Raw genomic sequence first — 20,918 nt, 5'->3', positions numbered from 1 at the left:
CCAACGAGACATCTATTCCAAAGCCTATATACACCTGCTTCACAAACTAAAATGCAAGGATATACCAATAGCAACAGCTTGGAATGCAACAGAAACAATTATGCTTTATTACCATCTGACCCCAGATGCAGAAGTGAATGTCCTTTGTCCTGTTGTTCAAGCTAACGTTCGTCTGAACCTAACGTTTGCTGCCAATCTCACAGAGGCAGTTACGGTGTTGTTTGTATCCGAAACACCTCGTGTGCTAGAAATCAACCAAGACAGACGAGTGAAATTTGTCTGAAGAATAAACATGGAGGAGTGGCAGTTCTATGCAGCAGTTAGTAGACACTACTGCACCAGAGAACTGTTTCGGGGAACCTTTGCATGCAATGAAATCGCAAGACAGGAAGCCAGACCCGGCATTTATGCGATTAACACAGTTCCAAGGAGCAGTAACGGTGAACACTGGACCATGACCTATGTTTCCGGTGACAATGTGGTTACATATTTTGATAGTTACGGAATTCAGCCCGTCTACAAAGAATTCTACCAATTCATTCATCCTACCAGGTCATTTTACTATAACAAGAAAAGACTTCAGGGCTACGGATCAGCTACATGTGGCCTCTACTGCCTGTATGTAGGCAGCATGCTGGCTTGTGGATTCTCGCTCCAAGAGTGCACTCAGCGATTTTCGTCAACAAACTTCACACTGAACGACAAGCTGATACCCCTCCTTGTACGCAAGCAATTCCCAAGAAAGACAGAGAACATGTCATGTTGCAGTGTACTTTGACACAATAAAATGGTATTTATTTCCATGTCGTTACAGGTACAATCTTAAATAAAAAAAGCAGCATTACAACAACAACAGCTAGCTAGGGCAACATATACAGCAAAGCTGTCTACTTCTTTCCATTGGATGCGTACCCAAAGGGTAACGTGTGGATACCATCCTCACAAATGAAACGCTTTGTGTCTAGGGGATTTAAAGCTACTTTCATAACACATACACTTTTATTGATATTTTTCTTGCGCACAATGAGGTTCTGACAAACTTTGTACACTTCACCAAGCTTAAGAGAGTCTATGTACATTGAATAATGCAACTTCTGGGCTTCACATTGTTTCACCCCCTTAGCACGATTGTATCGTTTTTTACTATGGAGGTGTAGTGCATAGAGCTTCTGTTTCAGGCAACAGAACCCTAGGATGTGGTCGTGGGGCATTTCGTTCTTAAATTTTCCTAGCACCATCTTGTTTTTCGTAGAATAGAGCGAGTCATCACAAGAATGACCAGATGTATCAAGGTGGGTATCGGCGAGCTCCGCAAGGGCCTTCTCATCGCTCAGCATCGCGATATAAGAATCTGTGTCCATATACAAGAGCCTTGTGTCCGGGGCTACCCGAAGCAAGTTGTTATAATAAAAGTCATACATCGTGATTTTAGAGAGCTTGAGAATAGTGAACCCCAGGTACAGAGGCCGTCGCATACGGGCTATCGATTGAGCGAACTGAAACAAGACTACGTTAGAGGTTAGAGTCCTGAATTGTTTGAGGTTCAGTTTATGCAAGAATCTCAACACTTGCTCCTCGGAAGTTGCCAAGCGGCAGTCGACGAACTTTCGTACATTCATACATGTTTTCCCATATACGGAGTTAATTAAACACTTGTACAGGTTACGTTCGAAGGTATTGGTTGCTTGCTTGCGTAGTTCGTGATGGAAGTCAACATAGGATCGCAGGAGTGGTTTTTGTTTGAACCTGAGCACAAGGTGAATTTTCTTGAGCCGGAGACCCAACTGCAGGTACAACTTTAGACTGCGATAATGAAGAAAATACTTCTGGTCAAGCAATGTAAAAAGTAATTTTCGTTCTATATCATGCTGTGGGAGGCTAAATTTTTTCATCAGGTCTTTCTGATAATCTGAGAGCAACTCATACGGAACGCTCATGTTTTCGGGCGCGAGCGGTAAATCTCTATGTCGTTCGTGGAGCTCATGTACGTAGGCCAGGTCTATCTCTAAAACATAACCGACGTCTGCATAATCAGCAACAAGGGTTACATCTAAACCTGCAACCTCTTCGGGTTACAGCCATTCAAAGCCTCCGAATGGGAGTGGTTCACGCATCACTGTGCCATAGAGTCCATTTATGTCCATGTAATGAATTATGTTCTTTGGTTTTTCGGGATCGTACTGCTCTGTGCCTGGGACATTTGCAGTGGCCATTCGCGTTGAACACTGGGTCGTACCACCACGCAGGCCCCGTTCAATTAACAGATAGGCATCGGGATCGTGGATTAAATCCAGATGAGTCCAACTCATTTTTAGTGCGCAAGACATGTTTAGTCCTGGGAATGACACGAAATGAAGTGGTTCAATTTTGTGTGTCTCCAACCCCCATATTCGGAAGTTTTGAAACACGTCTGCCAGAAGCAGTGCGTCCGTCAGAAGGTACAAATCCGACTACTCGCCTAGGCTCTTCAGTTGAAATTTTTCCAACACGTTTTGCGCACGAAGGTAATCTTCCTCGCTCACTTCTGATCCCTTCGGTTGGTTAAAGAACTGCTCACGTGATGGCAAACAGGGCTCGTCGTAACGTTCAAAAGAGGTAACGTAGTTAAAACAGAAAACCTCTTTACGTACAACCAACTTGAAGTAGTCCTCCTCTGCGAAAAACTGACGCAGACACCTGAAGTTAGATTCACCTTTGTCGCATAGATTTTTCGTCAATGTGTCGAGACTACCATTGAGGAAGCTTAACTAGTGTATGAAGCGGAACACACCAATGTCTATAGCCTTAAACTTTTGACAACTGGAAGCTATCACTCTGATGTCTGTCTTCCGATGCAGGTGCAGATTAGCTACTATGAATCCCAGATCATAATTGGCATTATGCCCAATGATGGGCACTTTACGTGGTATCCGCAGTTTAAGATTACATCCGTGACACAATGATTGGCGAAATTCTCCACTTACGTGATCATGGTCTCCCAGTTTCTGCTTCTTAGTGAATGGTTCTTTACAGATGTTACAGTGAGTGGCTTCAGAATGTTCGAGTTCGTCCCCTGGGGTCATTTGCAAGGGCACAGTCTCGTGCAACATCGCGTACAGCTCATCATGCAAATTACACAATAGTTCCATGAAAACGGAAATGCAGTCTGCGCCACGGTAAATATGTTTCTTCACGACATATGAATCGCACGAGTGTATGACGAGGAGACAGAAGGATGAAGGGATGTGTTCCTCGTAGACATTCCCGCCTCCCGAACACGGTGATAGTACACCCCCAAAGTCGTATACACAGGAGAGGGGAACTTCCGACATCAAATGCTCTCCGGCAAACGACAATGTCTCACCTTCTTTGGAAAAATAGTCTTGGACACTTTTGTTTACACATTAGTAGATGATGGGCGAGTACAACCGGGGTGGTGAAACCCATCGTACACCGTTTGCTGTGAAAATAAGCAGGTGGTTTGAACAAAGCATTGAAATTAGTAATGAGTACAAAATGGAAGTCAATCAGCAGTATGGCCTTTGTAGCTGATGCGCCAATAAAACCCGAATCAAATCGAATAAAAAAAAAGCAATCAGCAGTAGGTCGACATGCTTCTTGCACTGGTCGTCGACAACCTTATTCGCGTAAACATATTTTACGTCTTTGTCATAACCGTACACGTTAATGCTCACATCGCTCTGCTTCTCAAACATTTCTACATCTTTCGGGAACACTACAGGAAACGTCTCTGGAAATACATATTGAGACAGGTACGACCTGTAGGATGAAGCTCTGCATCTGTAAGAACCCTTCGCAGGATGTAGACCGGCAAGTACGCAAAATACGAAACACATGTTCTGTTCACTATCCTCGTGAAGGTCGACACTCATAAGGCACTGACACTTTTTTTTTTCAATTCGTTTGGCAATTCAAAGTCGGTACATCCAATGAGCTGTGGTGCCAGACGACCGACATGAAGAATACAGGCGTGAATTCGAAATAAGAAAAATCCCGATCCTTGCATTTCAAGCTTTTCTAAATTGTTGGTCACTTCAGTGCCTACTTCAATGATAGCACATTCTACGTCTCGTTCCGACCACAGCGTATGCACACTCGAAGGGATAAATTGAGTGACAAATATAATCTCATCCTCAGGCGTATGTCGACCGAGTTCCGCCTTCAGCAAAACATATAAGCCTAACGGAAATCCGAAATGTCCAAGTACACTCGAAAGGTAGCGTCCGTTTTCATGAAAGAATGTGCTGACATCCTGCCCGTCGTCGTCTCTGTCATGTAGATGTACCTCATAGCTGTTGGTATAGTTGCGGAGCGTACAGAGTGTGTCACAAAATGGGATACAGGGTGTTGCAAGGTTATGAACGTTAGCCAGATGAATTTGAAGTCCCAGCGCTGTTGTGTAGTGCTGCCGATCGGCCAGAGGACAAAGGTGGCATGCCACCATTTATTTTTCCTTTTTTACTCGGATTGACCGAACACAATATCTGGCGAAAGAAGACGTTTCCCGTCTTTTCCAACTCGCTCTTTCTTCTCCATCGAGAATCCGCTCGTGTTCCTCATGTCTTCTATGTCTTGAGTGCTTAGTTTATGCAACAGAGCAGGAAGGAACACCTTTACGTGCTCGTGACCCTTCATAATTTCTACGTAGACTGCCTCGCCATACCTCGTTTCAATTTTATCAACATCGACCAGATCATACTTGATGTTTTAGGAATTGTCGCCATTTTTTGAAACTCTCCACATCCCACACAACCAAGGCACATCTTGAGGACGTCCATAAGATATCACCAACCGGATAATCAGACGTCCATAAAATATCCCGAATAGTCCGACTGACGTACTACGGGACATCATTCGTACTGTCATTGCAACAGCCTGGGACTTGGTTTGGGCAATCCTCGTGACGTCGTTTATGACATTTTCAGGACGATTTTCTGGGTGTTTCAGGATGTTTTCCTGGGCATTCCAGGACGTTAATGTAGTATGCCCCCTCCCCCCTATGCTATATATACACCTTATAATGCAAGCTGCTCCATCACACATGCCTGTTCACAGTGACTAGAAATTTTATTCAGTATTCTATGCTTCCATACAAAAGTTAACAAGGGTTACTCATAAGGCAAGCCTGCCCAGACACTTCAGTACACAAAAAATAGAACTGCTTCCATCTTAACATCAGGATATCACAGGGTAGTGTAAAGGATAGCACAAACACTAACTGCCACCAAGCAATGTTGAGGCATATTTTAGGCAGGCAATAGTACCGAAGCACATTTCCCACAAACTGTATAATGCAATGACAACTACTGCCTAAGTGACAAGAAACAATGGCACTTTTGATACCTCATTGCATTTGATGCTATCTGTTTCATCACAGCTTGTGAAGTACTTCAGAGGTCCTACTCTTGTCAATACACTTGAATGTCAGGCACTTCAGTAGACAAAAATAGAACTGCTCCCATCTTAACATCAGGATATCACAGGGTAGTGTAAAGGGTAGCACAAACACTAACTGCCACCAAGCAATGTGGAGGCACATTTTAGGCAGGCAATAGTACCAAAGCGCATTTCCCATGAATTGTATAATGCAATGAAAACTATACTGCCTAAGCGACAGGAAACAATGGCACTTTTGATACCTCATTGCGTATGATGCAGACTGTTTTATCACAGCTTGTGAGGTACTTCAGAGGTCCTACTCTTGTCAATGCACCATACACATTGTGCTTATTTCAAGCATTCTGAACGCAGTTACCTCAAAATACCATACATGGGATAAATTGAAATAAGTCAGTAAGTCTAAATGTTCATCACAAAGTAGTCAAAAAATTGAAGATTGAACTGCACATGGTAGTCATCAGGAACGAGGCCTAGCAGGCTAATGAACTGTTATACTTTAAGTAACAACTAAATTAATTATTGCATGTACGGGGCATGTTTTATAATGCTACTTATGTCTGTCTGAATATTCAGTGCAGCTAGAGGAAACACCCTGTACAGCTGCATTAAAAGCACTTTGAACACGTTTCGTTTAACAAAGCCTCGCAAAATATATGCTCCATAAATGTTCAAAAATATCACAGGTAAAATGGCTTAGGAGTAGCCGCAATAGAGATAAAAGATAAATATGTTGAAAAAGTCCTCAAGCTAAGTTCACTTAAGAAGCTCAATGAAAAAAAGAAAAACACCAGCCAATGTTCGCGCCAGAGGGTCACGACATTTCCAAGCCTACTGGCTCCTCCTTGTGGGCCACGATTCGAAGCTAGGGAGAATTGCTCACACTTATACATGAGTGGTCATTGTTTTCTATTTTCACTTTCTATGCGGAGGTTTTTGAGCTACAGTCTGTGTAGTGTTCCTATTGACAGTTGAATGTTTGCGTGTTGAATGTGCCACAACTCAATGAGCAGTCGCCGATACTGGCATTCCCAAAATCAATGACGTGGTTTCCACCTGACAGTGTTAAGCTAAGGCGCTTTGCTTCATGTCATACTTCCTGGCGTTGTTTATGTAATCTTTGCGAGAAGTTCTTAGCATACCCGATATAAGCAGCAGCACATTCTGCACATGGAGTCTCAATGGAATCGTGGAACAGATAATGCTGTGGGCTACAGCACAAAAACAGTGTGACATGAAACGAAGTGCATTAGCTGAACACTGTCGAACGAAAGATAATGTTATTGATTTCAGGAATGCCAATATCACTGAGCTTGAGACGAACCTCAGGCTGCGGCTGCTCACTGGGTCCTGGCACGTTCAATCGACACTTGGTTGCACTGCCTGTCTATGTTAATGGCCTGGGCCATGTGATAGAAAAAACGGTGAATACTCTTGTATGAAAGCGTCTCTCTGGCTTCAAATGTCACCCCTGAGAAAGGAGCCAGTAGACTTAGAAACGGCAGTACCTCTCTTGATTGAACTTTAGTTGGTGTTAGTCTTTTTCCTCCCATTGAGTTTATCCCAACACATTTGTGCCAAACATGTTCACCTTCAAGTCGTTACACTGTCTCGTTTCAAACTGTGTGCTTCAAAATCAGTTCAAACTCTCAAACATCGCAAAGGAATGTGGCCAGACTAGAAGTAAAACCAGAAGTTGATACAACTAAAACCTAAAAATGAATGCAATGTACGAAAAACTGCACTTTCACAGGTACGTTTTTTTGTAGCGCACTCAGTCCTGTTGTGAAGGTGCATGGTCAGTCAGTGCTCGCTTGGTGGTGCAGCGTTCTTTTGCGTGACGGAGCCACGTCTTGATCACGCTCTCCACTTCATATCTAGTGGCTGCAGAGAGCCTGATGTTCTTTCTCACGGCACCTGAAAAATGACAACCAGTTCAACGCCTAAAACGAAGACCAATAGCTAAAACACCTGGAATTCTATTGCGTAAAATAATTCCGCAAACTCAAGTTAAGAACTGTGCATGTGTTCACAAGCAAGAAACAAGACATATGCCCACATCTGCAACCAAAGACATATAGCAAGTATGCTTTCAGCATCTTTTCACGAAGCGCAGGAGCATCAACACTGTCTGCTCTTCAGAGGGGAGGTGCCACGCGGATGCTTGTCCATAGCCTCCTATTTACTTCAATGCCTGCCCAGTCGAGGCAGAACGGCCATTCAGCGCACTATGCGGCGACGGCACCACATGCCAGAGGTTGTGATGATCATATTGCTGCGCTTGCTGGCTCGTGATGATTGACTTGATACCTCAAATTAAATGAACAGCCTAGAAATTTACCGGTTTACATCTATAGTGACAGACTTGCAAGCAGTTGAGAGTATAGGTTGACACCAGACAGACAGAAGAAGCTGGCAGGCAGACGACACTGCAGTCACACGTGAAACAGAAACATCACGCGCCAGAAAACAGAGCGATATGATCATCATACTCTGTGTATGTGGCGCCACCACAGTGGTCAGCCGGTTTGCGTGGGTTCCGCTTCGACTGGGCAGGCATTGAAGTATACAGGAGGCTATGGCTTGTCAAACTGCGGGTTTCCAAGCAAACGATGTGGCTGTCCTCCGCTAGCAACTGCTCTATTTCCTAAAAGACGAGTGGCCTGCCATCGTCCAGCGAATAATGCAATTAAGCAAGCATTCAAACATTTCCCATTATATGCGAGCAGTAAAAATTTGAGTGAGAAGTGGAGAAGCATACGAAGAACTGTGCCTCTGTTACTGGTGGTGGTTTGAAAGATAAATATAGCCCTGATTTGGGAACCCAATTGTGCTGACACACATTACCTTCGTGTTCTGGATTAACTGGTGGGTAATTTCACGCAGAATCAGGCAGGGCGGCCCGGTCGACCTCTCGAATTTCTTTCTTTCAACCATATATTAAAGCCTTGTCCCTAGGAGGCATATTGGCGCTTAAAGTAGTTGAAAATAATTGGTGGTTATTTTTTTATGAATCATAATTCTGATATGGGCATTTCGACCATTGCGCTTCCTACGAAGTTTGAATTTTTTTTTCCACATTATCAGGGGTGGATAGCATTGCTTCCTAAGTTCCGAGGATTCTAACGTTTGTCTTTGAGGAGATCTTGAAGCTGCCTCATCAGTAAAATATGGCATATTTTGAGAACATCACTGGTCCTCTCCCAGTTGTGATACCCAAAGTAATCTACAACATTGTGTTCATCTCGAAGTGCCCTTTATCATAGCAAGTACATTGTATTGTGATTTGGGGCAAGCCTTTTTGTGAGGGGTGTCTATCAAAAATGCGTACATTCGACAGCGCGCATCCCATATATTCCCACTCGTGACATCGTTCATTTTACTCACAAATGTTCTTCATGACGACTTAAAACACAAAAATTTAGCTTCAGAGAGAGTTCAAGTTACATTCGTAACTCAACATCATTCACAGCATAACTTCGACCATCTCTAAAGCAATTGTTGATGTGCTGTTTTGAGTCGTCATGTGGAACGTTTGTGAGTAACACGAACAATGTCATGAGTGGGGAAATAGGGGATGCGTTCTGTCGAATTTATGCAGTTTCGGTAGATACCGTCACAAAAAACTGTTGAGTACGTCGCACCAAACCCCAATACGATGTACTTGATATGATAAGAAAGGGCATTTTGAGACGAACACAATGATGTAGATTACTTTTGGTTATCACAACTGCGAGACGACTAGTCAGGTTCCCAAAATGTACCATATTTTACACATCAGGCAACTTTGTGATTTTTATCTCCTCAAAGGCAAACCTTAGAATATTCCAGACTTAGGATACAAAGCTGCCCCTACCTGACAGTACGTGGAAATTCAGCTGGATATATAGCATAGTTATGAAGACACTCGTTGTTAAACTTTGTAGGAAGCGCAATGGTCGAAATGCCCACATCTGAATGATGATTTATTAAAAATAACCACCAATTATTTTCAACTACTCTCAGCCCCAATATGCCTCCTAGGGACAAGGCTTTAATATATGTTTGAAAGAAAAAAAAAGTGGAGAGGTTGATTGGTCCACCCTGCCTGGTTCGGCGGTAAATCGCACTGGTACAGCATGTGACATTGCTTGCCTGGAATCGACTGCTTGTGGTTTATCCTGTCTGAAACCTACAGGTGGTGCAAGAAAAATTCTCCTGACTAATAGACACGTACGGCATGCTTCCCAGTAAGTGTATATTAGCCGAAAGAAACAATCTTGCTATGCCTGGAAATTCCAGGCCAGATAAACAGCAAACTGTCGATTCCAGACAAGTATGTTGCAAGCCCTACACTACTATGAAATCTGACACAGCAAGGCTGGCAGACTTATTTTCAGCATGCTTCTGGACAGTTTCAGATCAACTGACACTGCGAAAGCAGTTTGCCGCACCAGTACCTCAAAATAACGCCTGTCTTATTTGGCTTCCTTTAAGTGTATCTTTTTTGCATTGTGCATGCGAAAAGAAAAGAAAAGCCATTTGGAGAACAGACAGCAGCAGGACTAGACCGCTTCATGAGTGTGGACGTTGTTTACAGGTGATCATCCATTTCTCTCGCTAAACGGAGGACAGGGCCACCAAAAACGTCAATGCAGACATCAGCAGTATCGATCAGTATTCGATTTTTGGCACAGCGGAACGTGAACTCAACAGCAACAAAGTCCAAGTAACACGAACCCAAACCCGTATTTTTTGCTGTTCTACAATCTGATTTGAACAAGGATCAAAGGAACCCTGAACTTTAATTTAACAGTTAATTCTGCTTCACTAAAGGTACTGATTGTCAGTAAAACATTCATCACATCAACTAACGTTTGCAAAACAAAATTCACTTCAGTTTTAGCGACCCCTGATCTGGGTTCCACGACCTAACTGGGCCTAACTTTTCTAAAACCACTGGTATTCCTTATGTTGCATGTACTCCATGGAGTAATATACTCACGGATGATAAGCTGTGGAAGTTTCAGCTGTCCAAATTTCCGCTTGCCCTTCTGACCTAACCAGCTGAATTCAGCTGCAACGTAGTCTGTCAGGAGATACTCAAGTATCTTTCTCGTTGATTGCCTCACTTCGCTGCCCCCAAGCTGAGCAAGCTCTTCAACCTGAAAGTAGAAAATGTTTCAAAGGCTCTAACACAAAAAAAAATTATTACTGACTTAACACAACACAAAACTGAGACTTTACGTGTCCTATGCAAAAGACTGTGTTCTTGCGGGCTACATTTTCTGCATATATTTAGGGCCTGACTTTTTTCGGGTTTTATTTTTCAGCAAAATGTAGTAAATATCGGGTAATATTTTGCTTCAATAATTTGGCTGTAATTGGGCTTAACTGAACCCGATTCAGCCCAATTCTTGTTGAATCAGACAGAACCAGGCATAAGTCTGATTTAGTCAGCATAATACCAGTAGACAGAGTCCATGCATGTAGACGCACCAGGGTCTCTTGTTTGACCATTTGTATGTGCATATTTATGAATTTACAAAGGTTTCCAAAGTTCTGTGTTAGCTGTGATGACTTCAGATCCCCCTGGTCCAGCAGTTTTTGGTGAAATATCAGGTAAAACCCTGTTCTTGCAAATTTGATTCGGGGGTAAATATCGGGCGTAGTCTGGTGTACCCCCAAGAAGTCAGGCCCTACATATATATTTAGGTTAAGCTGGAGACGTCTTATGAATGATCTGTTGTTATTGTATAAGCAGGTCCATAGCCATATTATCTGCTCTCACCTATTATCTACGCTACATTTTTATTGTACTATTCGTCTTAGTAGAAAGCTCGTATTATTCTACCCACCAGTTAATGAGGAAATGATCCTTACGTTTCGTATCCAGTTTCTCTTATGGCTTTAACCAGGGTGTCGAACCGAACCCGAACCGAAATTTTCGGAACACTGCTGAACCCGAACCGGAGCAGAACCATAAAAAATAATAGCGGTAACCGGTTCGCAACAAAACAGTTCGGACATAGAAGTCAGCACAAGAGTTCCTCTTTATCCCCGAACGAAGACACATCGGTATCATCATCACGCGCCTATATCATGGATTTCACAAATTTTCACCACCTTTTATGGAACATATAAAACGGAAGCGTTGAACCGGTTTGCGAACCGGTTCGGTTTTTGGCGTGGCCGAACCGGAACTGAACCGGAACGAAATCAAAACAACGCGAACCCGAACCGAACCCGTATTTTTTGCGGTTCGACACCCTGGCTTTAACCATCTCGACACTGATATTTCCATGAATCTTCATCAATACAAATGTTCTGCCCATTGTCTATTTTGCAACTGATTATGTCCGACTATCTCCCGATTGTTATTTTGTTTAATCCTGCATTGATATTCAGCTGCTATTTCAGCTGGTTGTACGTTCTTCATTTCTTATGAATTGCATATATTTTTGTAGTGCACTGCCCAGTGGGCTGTTGTCAGCCATTGGTAGGCACGATACAAATAAATCAAAACAAACAAATAATATGTTCTATTCACCATGAGCAGAGCCTGAAGGTTTAGGGTTAACCTGATTATTCCCTGAATTTGCACCCAACATTAAAGGTTGCCTCTTCAGGGTGAAACTTGAGTTTACCAAGAAAATTGTATTCGCTGAAACCTACAGATACTGAACTGGAAAACGTGGAACTGAAAAGATGCACACTGGCTTGTTTTGCAGCAAACACAACTATACCACACTTTGTATCAAACCATCACTGTTCATTGAATTTCTGCCAAAATTTAGCATAAAGGAAGGTTTCTACCTGGAATCTGCATCAATTTACAGCATATTCTTATTTCTCCTATTTTACACCCAAGTGCAGAAAAATTACTTCTCACAATCATTTGGCTTGTGAGATAAGCTCATGTATTGATACTAATAGTTTTTGCAGTTTCTGCATAAGTAGCAAAAATGCCTGACAGAAATGATTCACTAGTACCCACAATGCTCGTAGGATTATAGAGCTAAAAAGAAACTATGCAATCCATAGTAGTATTTTCAAACTGTGTACACAGAACATAAGCATTTCATGCATTATTGCATCATGCAAAATGTTGGGAATTGAACACATTTTAGGAGCTATGAATGGTGCATGACTACAGCATTTACACACAGCTCGGATACAACTCCTTGTTGTATTAACGAACAGCTAGGGAATGTTAACAGAACTGGTCCCAGGAACAGCATACTGCTGAACTGTGGTTTGCCATGGAAAGCTAAACACATATAGCATGCTATGCTATGGTATGCTATGCTATTAGAGTCCTTCACTAATTTTTCGGGCATGCCCGATTATTCAGACAAGTTCACGGACGGGAACAGCGCCCGTGAGTTAATGTATAATAACTTTCAAAATTTCGGTCGCCGCACAGCCCCAACACTCGATATTTCGGACTTTCTTTGTCCAACCAGCAAGAGTCCCGAAAGGTCACCAGCCCACGACATGTGCATGATGCAATGCAAAGATCAAGGTACATCACATATATTCCTTGTGACCCACTGACATCACATGATCTACATACCAAACGTGTCTCCATATGCTCATTAAGTGAGTCGTTGAAGTCCACCAGAGCTTCGCAGGATGCAAATGGAGTTGGTACTAGAGGGGCTTCAGCAACAATGGGGTCTGAATGCACACGTTGCCTAGACACTTCATGAAGGAGATCACCTTGCTCCTGCTGTGCAAGTCGCATGATGTGAAGAATCCGCAAAACTTGTCTCTGGAAATCTAGTGCAGTATAGGAAAAGAAAACTGTGAAACAGCTCTGATGTACATTACACACAAGGGAAGGAACACTCTATCCCATCAATTACTTCCACAGTTATAGCAACCAGTTAGTTCAGCACCAAATACTTATTCTTAGTTGCTGCCACTGTTCGTGTCTTTTATGGTACTATCACTAGTTTGCATCAATTGGTTAGCTCTAATTGGTAGTTGGCTAGATGCACAACGTCAAGGCAATGTAAAGTAACCGGTTGCAAACAAGAAGGGCCAACACCAATAAGATAGTGTTCATGCAGTCGACTGCTGACAGTTCCGATATGCTAACACAGCTATAGCTTGGCTTTTCAGGCCTACGAAACTCACTATCACAATCATTTGATAAGGTGTGAGTTCGGGCCCTGATACGAGCTCAAGCGAAGGTCGACATGGCGTGTCGGTGAGCTCGATCATTCCACATATACGTTATTTGATGAGTGCACCAACATCCGGCATGATCGAGCTCACTGACACGCCATGTCGACCTTCACTTGAGCTCGTAGCAGGGCCCGAACTCACGCCTTATCAGATGATTGTGATCGTGAGTTTCGAAGGCCAGAAACGCCGAGCCATGGACACAGCAAGACCGGCCAGAATCAGTGCATGCACAAGCCAAAGTAGTTGACAAAAACAAAAGTGGTCAGAAATCTAATGAATAGCCCTTCTACACTTTTAGTATTGCAATCCAGAGGCACACAACTGGAAGGACGAATGGCAGCATAGTGACACCCTCATTGCCAAATTTAGTTCTACACTTCATTTTCATTGCAGAATAGCGTGTATGTAATGCAGGGTCTAAAGCCACATGCATGAAACATTTGCTTACACTTGCGATGCCCTTTGGATTAAGCAATTACCTTGGAGGTGACATACCTGACTGTGGCATGACTTCATGCACGCTGGCTCGTTCAGCTGCTGGTTGTCCTGTTGAGAACCTACCACTTCGTGGGCTGCCGGGGTCTGCAACGTGAAATAAAGGCTTGTAACAATTTACCACAAAGCAGCTGAAATTAGCCACATCCAACAGACGCCATCCAAACACCAGTGAACAGCAGCAGGTCTCTGCTTACAGGAAGAATGTGAAGAAGCTGCTTGTCTTTCCTGCCTTTGGCACTGAATATCTGGTGGCAAGCTTGAACAGTATTCCACCATGCTACCTAAAAATGTGCAAGAGAAATAATATTAGTACTCAGCATTGATTTTAGATTCGGCAGCAATGCATGATATGCTTTAAAGGGGTTGGGACACTTTCATAGATGTGGTGCATTACATTATCGATGCATCGTACTGCACGTCCGAATCAGAATACTGAAGGAAAAAATTACTCTATGTATTTTGCTTAGACAGGTAAAAACCCAAACACACTCCCAAACAAAGTGCTGACAGAGCTGCATCAGTTTGTATTCGCGGCACACATTTTCACCATTTCTATTACTTTTTGTTGTGGAACTTCCAATGCACGTTCATAATGGTACAAAGAACAGTCACCTACTTTCATGTGAGATACTGTCTGTCTTAACACCTTTAAGGTTCAAAAAGCTAAGCCATGAAGAACACAAATCCCACCGATGAGAAAAAAAAAAAAAAAAACTGGCAGCAGTGGGCTTCTATGATGAAAAACAGTAAGTGACACGAGCACAACAGCAGACAGGCTCATACTAGGATCAAGCCAGTCTTAGCTATCCCCATGTGTATTCACTCAGCATTTTTCGACATATCTGTTAACCAACTAGCCCAGCTCTCCATTCCCACTGCGGGCATGCAATACCATGTTAGAACATTAAAAATTAAGCTGCAGAATGAAACTGCACCACATGCTTACCATGATCTCCATCCAGAGAACCACCAGCAGGGGTAGGGCATGGGAAGTTTGAGGGCACAGGCGGAGCATTCATGATGGTGTCTATGTCATCATCAGATTCTGGTGGCAACTGTCTTGGCTTCTTCTTTTTGGCTGCCATCATGTATTGTGCAAAAGTTATACAGGGTGTCCCAGAAAACTTGTCATTGAATCATAATAAAGAGCTACATCACCTAGAATCATGTGGTCAACGACATTTGTTCTTACTAGGTTTTTGCCACCTCCTGATGGGAATCTCATCTAACTTAAGTTTTATTATGTAAAATTTTACAAACGGACCTCTAAAGTTGGATCAGTAAAGCCCACTTTTTTACCCAACCAATGTGAAGTACCTGCCAAATGTAACCTAACTTATGCTAATTATTAGGAACCGAACTCAAAAATTTGCCAACCATAGGTCAAGCGAATGCCAAATTTACCCAAATTCATGATAAATAACAAGGGCATTGAGCAGATATACCAGCTGAAAAAAAAAAAAAAGGAAGACGAACATCATGCGTTTTGGAGCGCCCAGAGCATAGCACTCAATGAATTCTTAGGGAGCCTTGTGCAGTTCGATGGAAGGACGCTGCTAAACCCAGCCCATAAAGCGATACTAGTAGAAAAAAATTTCATTTTTGAAATTGAGAGAAGAAAAGCATGATTCCGGTGGAAGCCGATTGCAATAGGCCATCCCTGTCTTATCTCTTTGTACTATGCCTGTGTGGGCTGAGCATAACCTCCTTTCATTGGGCTTAAAACAAAGGTACATAAAGACTCCGCACAAATGCTCCGAAAAGCATGGTGTTGAGCTATTTTTTCCCCCATGAAGTAGCTCTTCAATATCAGTGTCAATTACCATGAACTTGAGTAAACTTGACATGCACTTGATATTGGCAGGATTTAAAAAAGACCTTGTCAAATTTTTCAGTTCAGTTTATAAAAATTGATACAAAACTTAATGTTATACATTCATGCCAGGATGTGGCAAAAACCTAGTAAAAACAAATGCTGTTGACCACGTAACTCCAGATGGCACAGCCTTCTCAACAATGGTACATAATTCAATGTCACGTTTTCTGGGACATACGGCTAACAGTACTGTGTCATTGGTAACACTGACTATACAAATAACAGTGGGAAGAAGGCTGCTGAATTGCAGCAGCAGGAAACTAGCAAACATGCATCTTGCACATACACATGAGGCCACTTTAAAGGAACTACGAAAGCTTAATTAGAAAGAGCTTGAGAGAAACAAGTGTGTGGGGGTCGTTCCGTACGTTGCAGCTCTCAAAGACACGGCGATACATTTTCCGACGAAGCAGCAGCTCAGACAGGAAAAAGTGCTCCAGTAATAGTAGTGACGATCAACAGCCGCATTACACTTTCAGTAGGCTTAATTGTCAGCAGTCAAATGCCATCTCAGCTCCAAGTCAAATATAATATAATAAAGTTTTCAAGCCACTTATAGATTTTCAAATTTGGTCGCATATGACCATCCGCCAATCGGCAAAATAACCAGTGTTTGACGCCACGGCCAGATTGCCTTCGTGCCCTGTCATAGCAGCTGCAGTTCACAGCATGGTTAATACAGAATATTTTTGCTACCTGAACAATTTTGTACATACTACACAGGATGAATTCTTCAATACAGACGTAAGTGGTCATGCTTTTGTGAAATATCTCTTCATGGTCCCTTTAAATATAATTATTTATAACGGTTATTTCTGACCCGTCAGCTTCCAAAACTAAGCAAATGAGTGTACACTTTGCAAAATTACCCTTCCTTGCTTCATGTGACTTCAAAAGGCCCTGGTCCACATGTTGGGATGATGAAAGGTGTGAATGCTTGTCTGTTTCTGTAAAAATGTGAATTTGTGAAGAAAGAAGAAACATTCAGAATTCAAGATGTATTTACCTTGCATGAGCTCCTCAGAGTCGTCTTCAATAAAGCGTTTTGGTGGGAAGCGGTTCCGCTTTCTTCCATCCCCTTCACAATCAGAGTTAACATCAGAGGTGTATTGCAGGTCATTAAGTTTCCTCCGGGCATCTGAATACATTGCTGAAAAACCAAGCAAACTTATAAAACTAAAGTTTAGAAAATTTGACATCCAGACTCACAGATGTAGAATACATGCACAGCTATTGTCTACAGCAACTCAACAAACCCTTCCAAACACTTCGTACATTGAACGGAAACATCTCCTTGAGTCTCAGGAGCAACGAAGGGGGGAAACTACACAGGACAGACACGAAACAAGAGCCGTCCTGTGTAGTTCCCCCCCCCCCCCCGTTGCTCCTCAGACTCAAGATGTTTCCGCTCAATCGTATATACCAGCTCGCTTGTCTACTCTACTTATGTTCAACTTAGTACATTGCTCAGCACATGCTTGTACCACGTAGGATTGACTGGGAAAGCCAAATGAAACTAGAACATGCAATCACCTTTGCAGTGACAAAATGCACTGCTGCAAAACAATTAAACATTGTCTTTTCTTGAGAACGTGATTTTCTGAGTTGATGTTCTGTGCATGTCTAAAGCATGACAAGCTACCATGCAGACCGACATCCAGCTGAGGTACTTACAGTAAATTCCACGTACAATGACTTTGTACACATCCCATGATTCCTCAGGAGGTGCTGACTTCATGACCAACTTTTTGGCCTTGTCCGATGAAACCTTTGGCCACTTGCATGTTGTACCAGTTATCCAAGATGCAGGAACAACCTCAATTTCATTCTTTACCGTGAAGTGTGCAATTGCAAACATTGTGGCACGGACCCTCACCAAAAGCATTCATCAGTGGAGGAATGGCACAACCACGTGACGGCCCCTGAAAGGCAATTTCACCAATTTTTTCACATCAGTTAGTCGCCACCATTTCAGGCCAGAGAGCTTGGAAACAATGTGGATGCCAAGGCGTGATGATTCAAATGGAAGCACATACAAATCTTCTTTGTGGCAGAATTCTCGTCCAACCACCACCACCTCCTGCGTAGAGTGCAAAGTTGCAAAGTTGAATATCACAACAATGTGACCTCCCACTACACAGCAGTTATCCCCTTCATTTATACTCAGAGTATATCCACAGTGTTTAATAGATTTATACTGTGGGCTTGTGCATCCTGTGGGAACTGGACCACTAGAGTGAGGCTGACACATCTTGTTTTGCTCGACAGCCTTTTCCTGCGACAAGGTGCTCTGGCGTTCTGTGAACCGATTGTACAGCTGCTCCAAGGGCAACTCATGTTTTCGAAGCAGTCGTTTTAAGAATTTCATATTGTTCTCAAATGGGAATGCGCTAAAGGTTTCAAGATTGCCGTGCTTCTCTACGTCTTTAGCCAAATGTATGCAGCAGTGCACATTGAATGATACCTGATGGTCACCGTAAAGTGCAGCAAACCGGCTCACAAAGAATCGCAGTAGAGTTTCCGCATACGAGCAATGGACCTGGCATAGCTCTGGGCTGGCAAGAATATATATTGCGGAGTGGAGGGTGACAAAATTGCTGTAGAGGTCATCAGGCAGGTAATCTTTGAAAACACAGGGTCCAGTGTACAAGAGTATCAACCTAAACTCTGTCGCCTTCCAGCGATCCAGTTCATCCAGTGCCCTTGGCTTCCTGCTAAATTCTGACGGCATGTGCTTAATAAGAGATACGTTCATCTCTGATATCATCCCTCTATCAGCAGGCCCAACTGCATGGCGGTGACCACGCGTCCACAACATTAGCAACTTCTTCATCACGCCTAAGCAGATCAAGTGCATATAGTCAAGAGGCACTGACAATATGCAATCAATGTTAAGTTCAGTGAAAACTGAAGTCCCTCTATGGTGTTCCATATCGTGTTGCTCGCGGAAAGTTGTGTCCGTTCTTAGGGGTGCATTCATGTTTAGGAAACACATTCTGTTGGTTTTGTACTCGCCCTCAACTGTGCACTTGGGGCACCCTGAACGAGCATTGTGGCCCTTTGTCAACATGACAAACGCTCGTGCTGGTGCATCACATACGATGCTGTTAACTTCTACATCATGATGTTTGCCATTGACCCTTATTCCATCAGCACAAAGCTGTTTCGCCTCGCTGACAAAAGGCCGCAAGTACTCGTTGGGATCTGTTGGCTTCTCTGTGCCTGCATAAACTCCAACCAGAAACACTCCATTACAGGAGAGCCCTTTCACACAGCACTGGATGGGCCCAAGCTGAAGTTTCGAGCTCTTGCTTATTGGTAGTCCATCAACGTTTACAATTAAAGGCAAGACTCTAGGTACCTCTCGCAAGCGGCACAGCAGAGACTGAAGACCAGGCGCTATACCGAAATGGCAGTATTTCCCACAGCCGAGTGTTGAAACGTTAGTTGATGTACTGCGGGGAGTGTTCAACAGCGTGCGTGCATCGGAAGGGAACTCTGCATGACAGGAATGTGTTCGAAGAATTTTCAGGAGTGCAGTGACAGCTGTTTGCGGTACATTTTGCGTTACGGCCCAGCGTCTAATTTGGTCGAGTAGCGTAGTGCCTTCCGTTGAATGCGTGGGTACTTCTAACTGCGAAATTGCTTCCACAGGTGTAGTACTGAAAGTCTGGGAATCCGTAGCTGCGATACCGGCAACGGTTTGACAAGGCTCGCCAATTACAGAACATACTGACTGCGAGGTGTCTTGAGATAGCGAGGCTGGCGAAGAGCAATCGTCATGCTCCGGCGCATCCTCGTTGCTCGAAGATCCTCCTAGCTCAACCGAAAGTTCTGTAGACGTCGAAGGTTCTTGTGAATGTTCAAACCCTTCAGAATAGCTTGCAATAACTCGATTACTCTCTCTGTATGCCCTGTGGTAGATGTAGCGCTTTTTATTCGCTTTAGGCATGGCTCAGCGTTGTAGAACCACTACTACGGGTGATATGCAAGCACTATTGAGAAATCCGCTATGTGCAATGGCAGTGATTGTAATCGTAAACTTTCAAAACGGCAGACGTACCAAAAAAGCAGATGATGTCGAAGATTACCCACGAAACAAAGAAACCATACAACAACAAAGCACTCACACCGGCGGATGCAAGAACAGAAAAGCGGATGTGGATGGCGACAACGATGCGCCTTCCTGGTTCCTTTGAAGCTTTTAAGCGAAGAAGAGAGAAGAGAGAGCTAAGTTGAGACTTTGTGTTGTGTCATCTGTTTTTCGTCTTTTTCCCAGTCTCTGGTTTTTCGTCATGGATCTTAGCCACCAGCTCGCTTGCTTTTTAACCATTTTATCTGTATCAGAGAAAGTATTTGCCGTCTTGACGCCAGCTCATCGCAATTGACATCGGCTTACAAGATGGCGGAAATCAGCAGTGTAGCATTAGCATAGCGCATAGCAGAAAAGGAATTCACAGTAGCAGCGTGAGTGCAGGCAGTACTCCCAGATAATGAAGGTTTTTCTTTCTTCGATTCTTCTGCGGAGTGTATACTACATTGGTGCAGCACATACTGCGATATCATAAAATGGTTAAACGGAGCACAGTTCGGAACCAGGCTGAGAGGCATGGGCACAGGAGCCTCCCGAAACGCAATAGAGAGTCCAGTAAAGTACGCACAGGAAGCTTTTGCATTTTTTCTCGGAGTACTACGTGCAATATTTACGAAAGTTGTTTGTACTTAAGGAACAGTTTACTTGTGCTGAGTGTGTAGCGGTTTAGTATGAAGCCGTCGTTGCCTGTTATTAGTCATCCATAACGTGTAATTTCATTGTGCAGATATACGTAGCCGTGCGATTTCAGGAATGTCATATCACATATCTAAGTACTACAATGGCACTGGGCATTGCACTTTGCTTATCAGTATACACTACATGATGCTCACAATACGGTACTTTTTGTCTTTGTTTCTTTCGCCGGTACGCAACGAAATA

The 20,918-nt window shown here is 43.2% G+C and overlaps 2 protein-coding genes across 3 annotated transcripts in view; both read right to left on the bottom strand.

Moving 5' to 3' along the window:
* LOC135370841 (uncharacterized) overlaps positions 1-20,918 on the bottom strand; it is a 170,610-nt gene that overhangs the window by 35,439 nt on the left and 114,253 nt on the right. The window lies entirely within an intron of this gene.
* LOC135379133 (uncharacterized) lies at positions 6,982-20,088 on the bottom strand. The gene is made up of 10 exons (XM_064612385.1): positions 20,007-20,088; positions 17,618-17,865; positions 16,950-17,093; positions 16,813-16,890; positions 15,014-15,145; positions 14,262-14,348; positions 14,065-14,151; positions 12,953-13,158; positions 10,382-10,541; positions 6,982-7,314 (listed from the first exon to the last, which is right to left on the bottom strand). The coding sequence occupies exons 2-10, from the start codon at positions 17,826-17,828 to the stop codon at positions 7,172-7,174; spliced, it is 1,248 nt and encodes a 415-aa protein (XP_064468455.1). The 5' UTR covers positions 17,829-17,865; positions 20,007-20,088; the 3' UTR covers positions 6,982-7,171.

The sequence above is a fragment of the Ornithodoros turicata genome, chromosome 1 (genome assembly GCF_037126465.1).
Source record: "Ornithodoros turicata isolate Travis chromosome 1, ASM3712646v1, whole genome shotgun sequence".
NCBI lineage: Eukaryota > Metazoa > Arthropoda > Arachnida > Ixodida > Argasidae > Ornithodoros > Ornithodoros turicata.
The sequence above is the reverse complement of the archived record's forward strand: the minus strand, read 5'-3'. Positions and strand labels throughout refer to the sequence as shown.

Bases quoted from the DNA above. Each gene is read 5' to 3' on its own strand.
- LOC135379133 (XM_064612385.1), bottom strand. From the start codon at position 17,828: ATGCTTTTGGTGAGGGTCCGTGCCACAATGTTTGCAATTGCACACTTC. The intron at 17,094-17,617 runs GTAAGTACCTCA...TTGGTTTTTCAG, and splicing joins CATTGTACGTGGAATTTACT to CAATGTATTCAGATGCCCGG. The intron at 15,146-16,812 runs GTAATTTTGCAA...ACATGATGGCAG, and splicing joins GTCACATGAAGCAAGGAAGG to CCAAAAAGAAGAAGCCAAGA.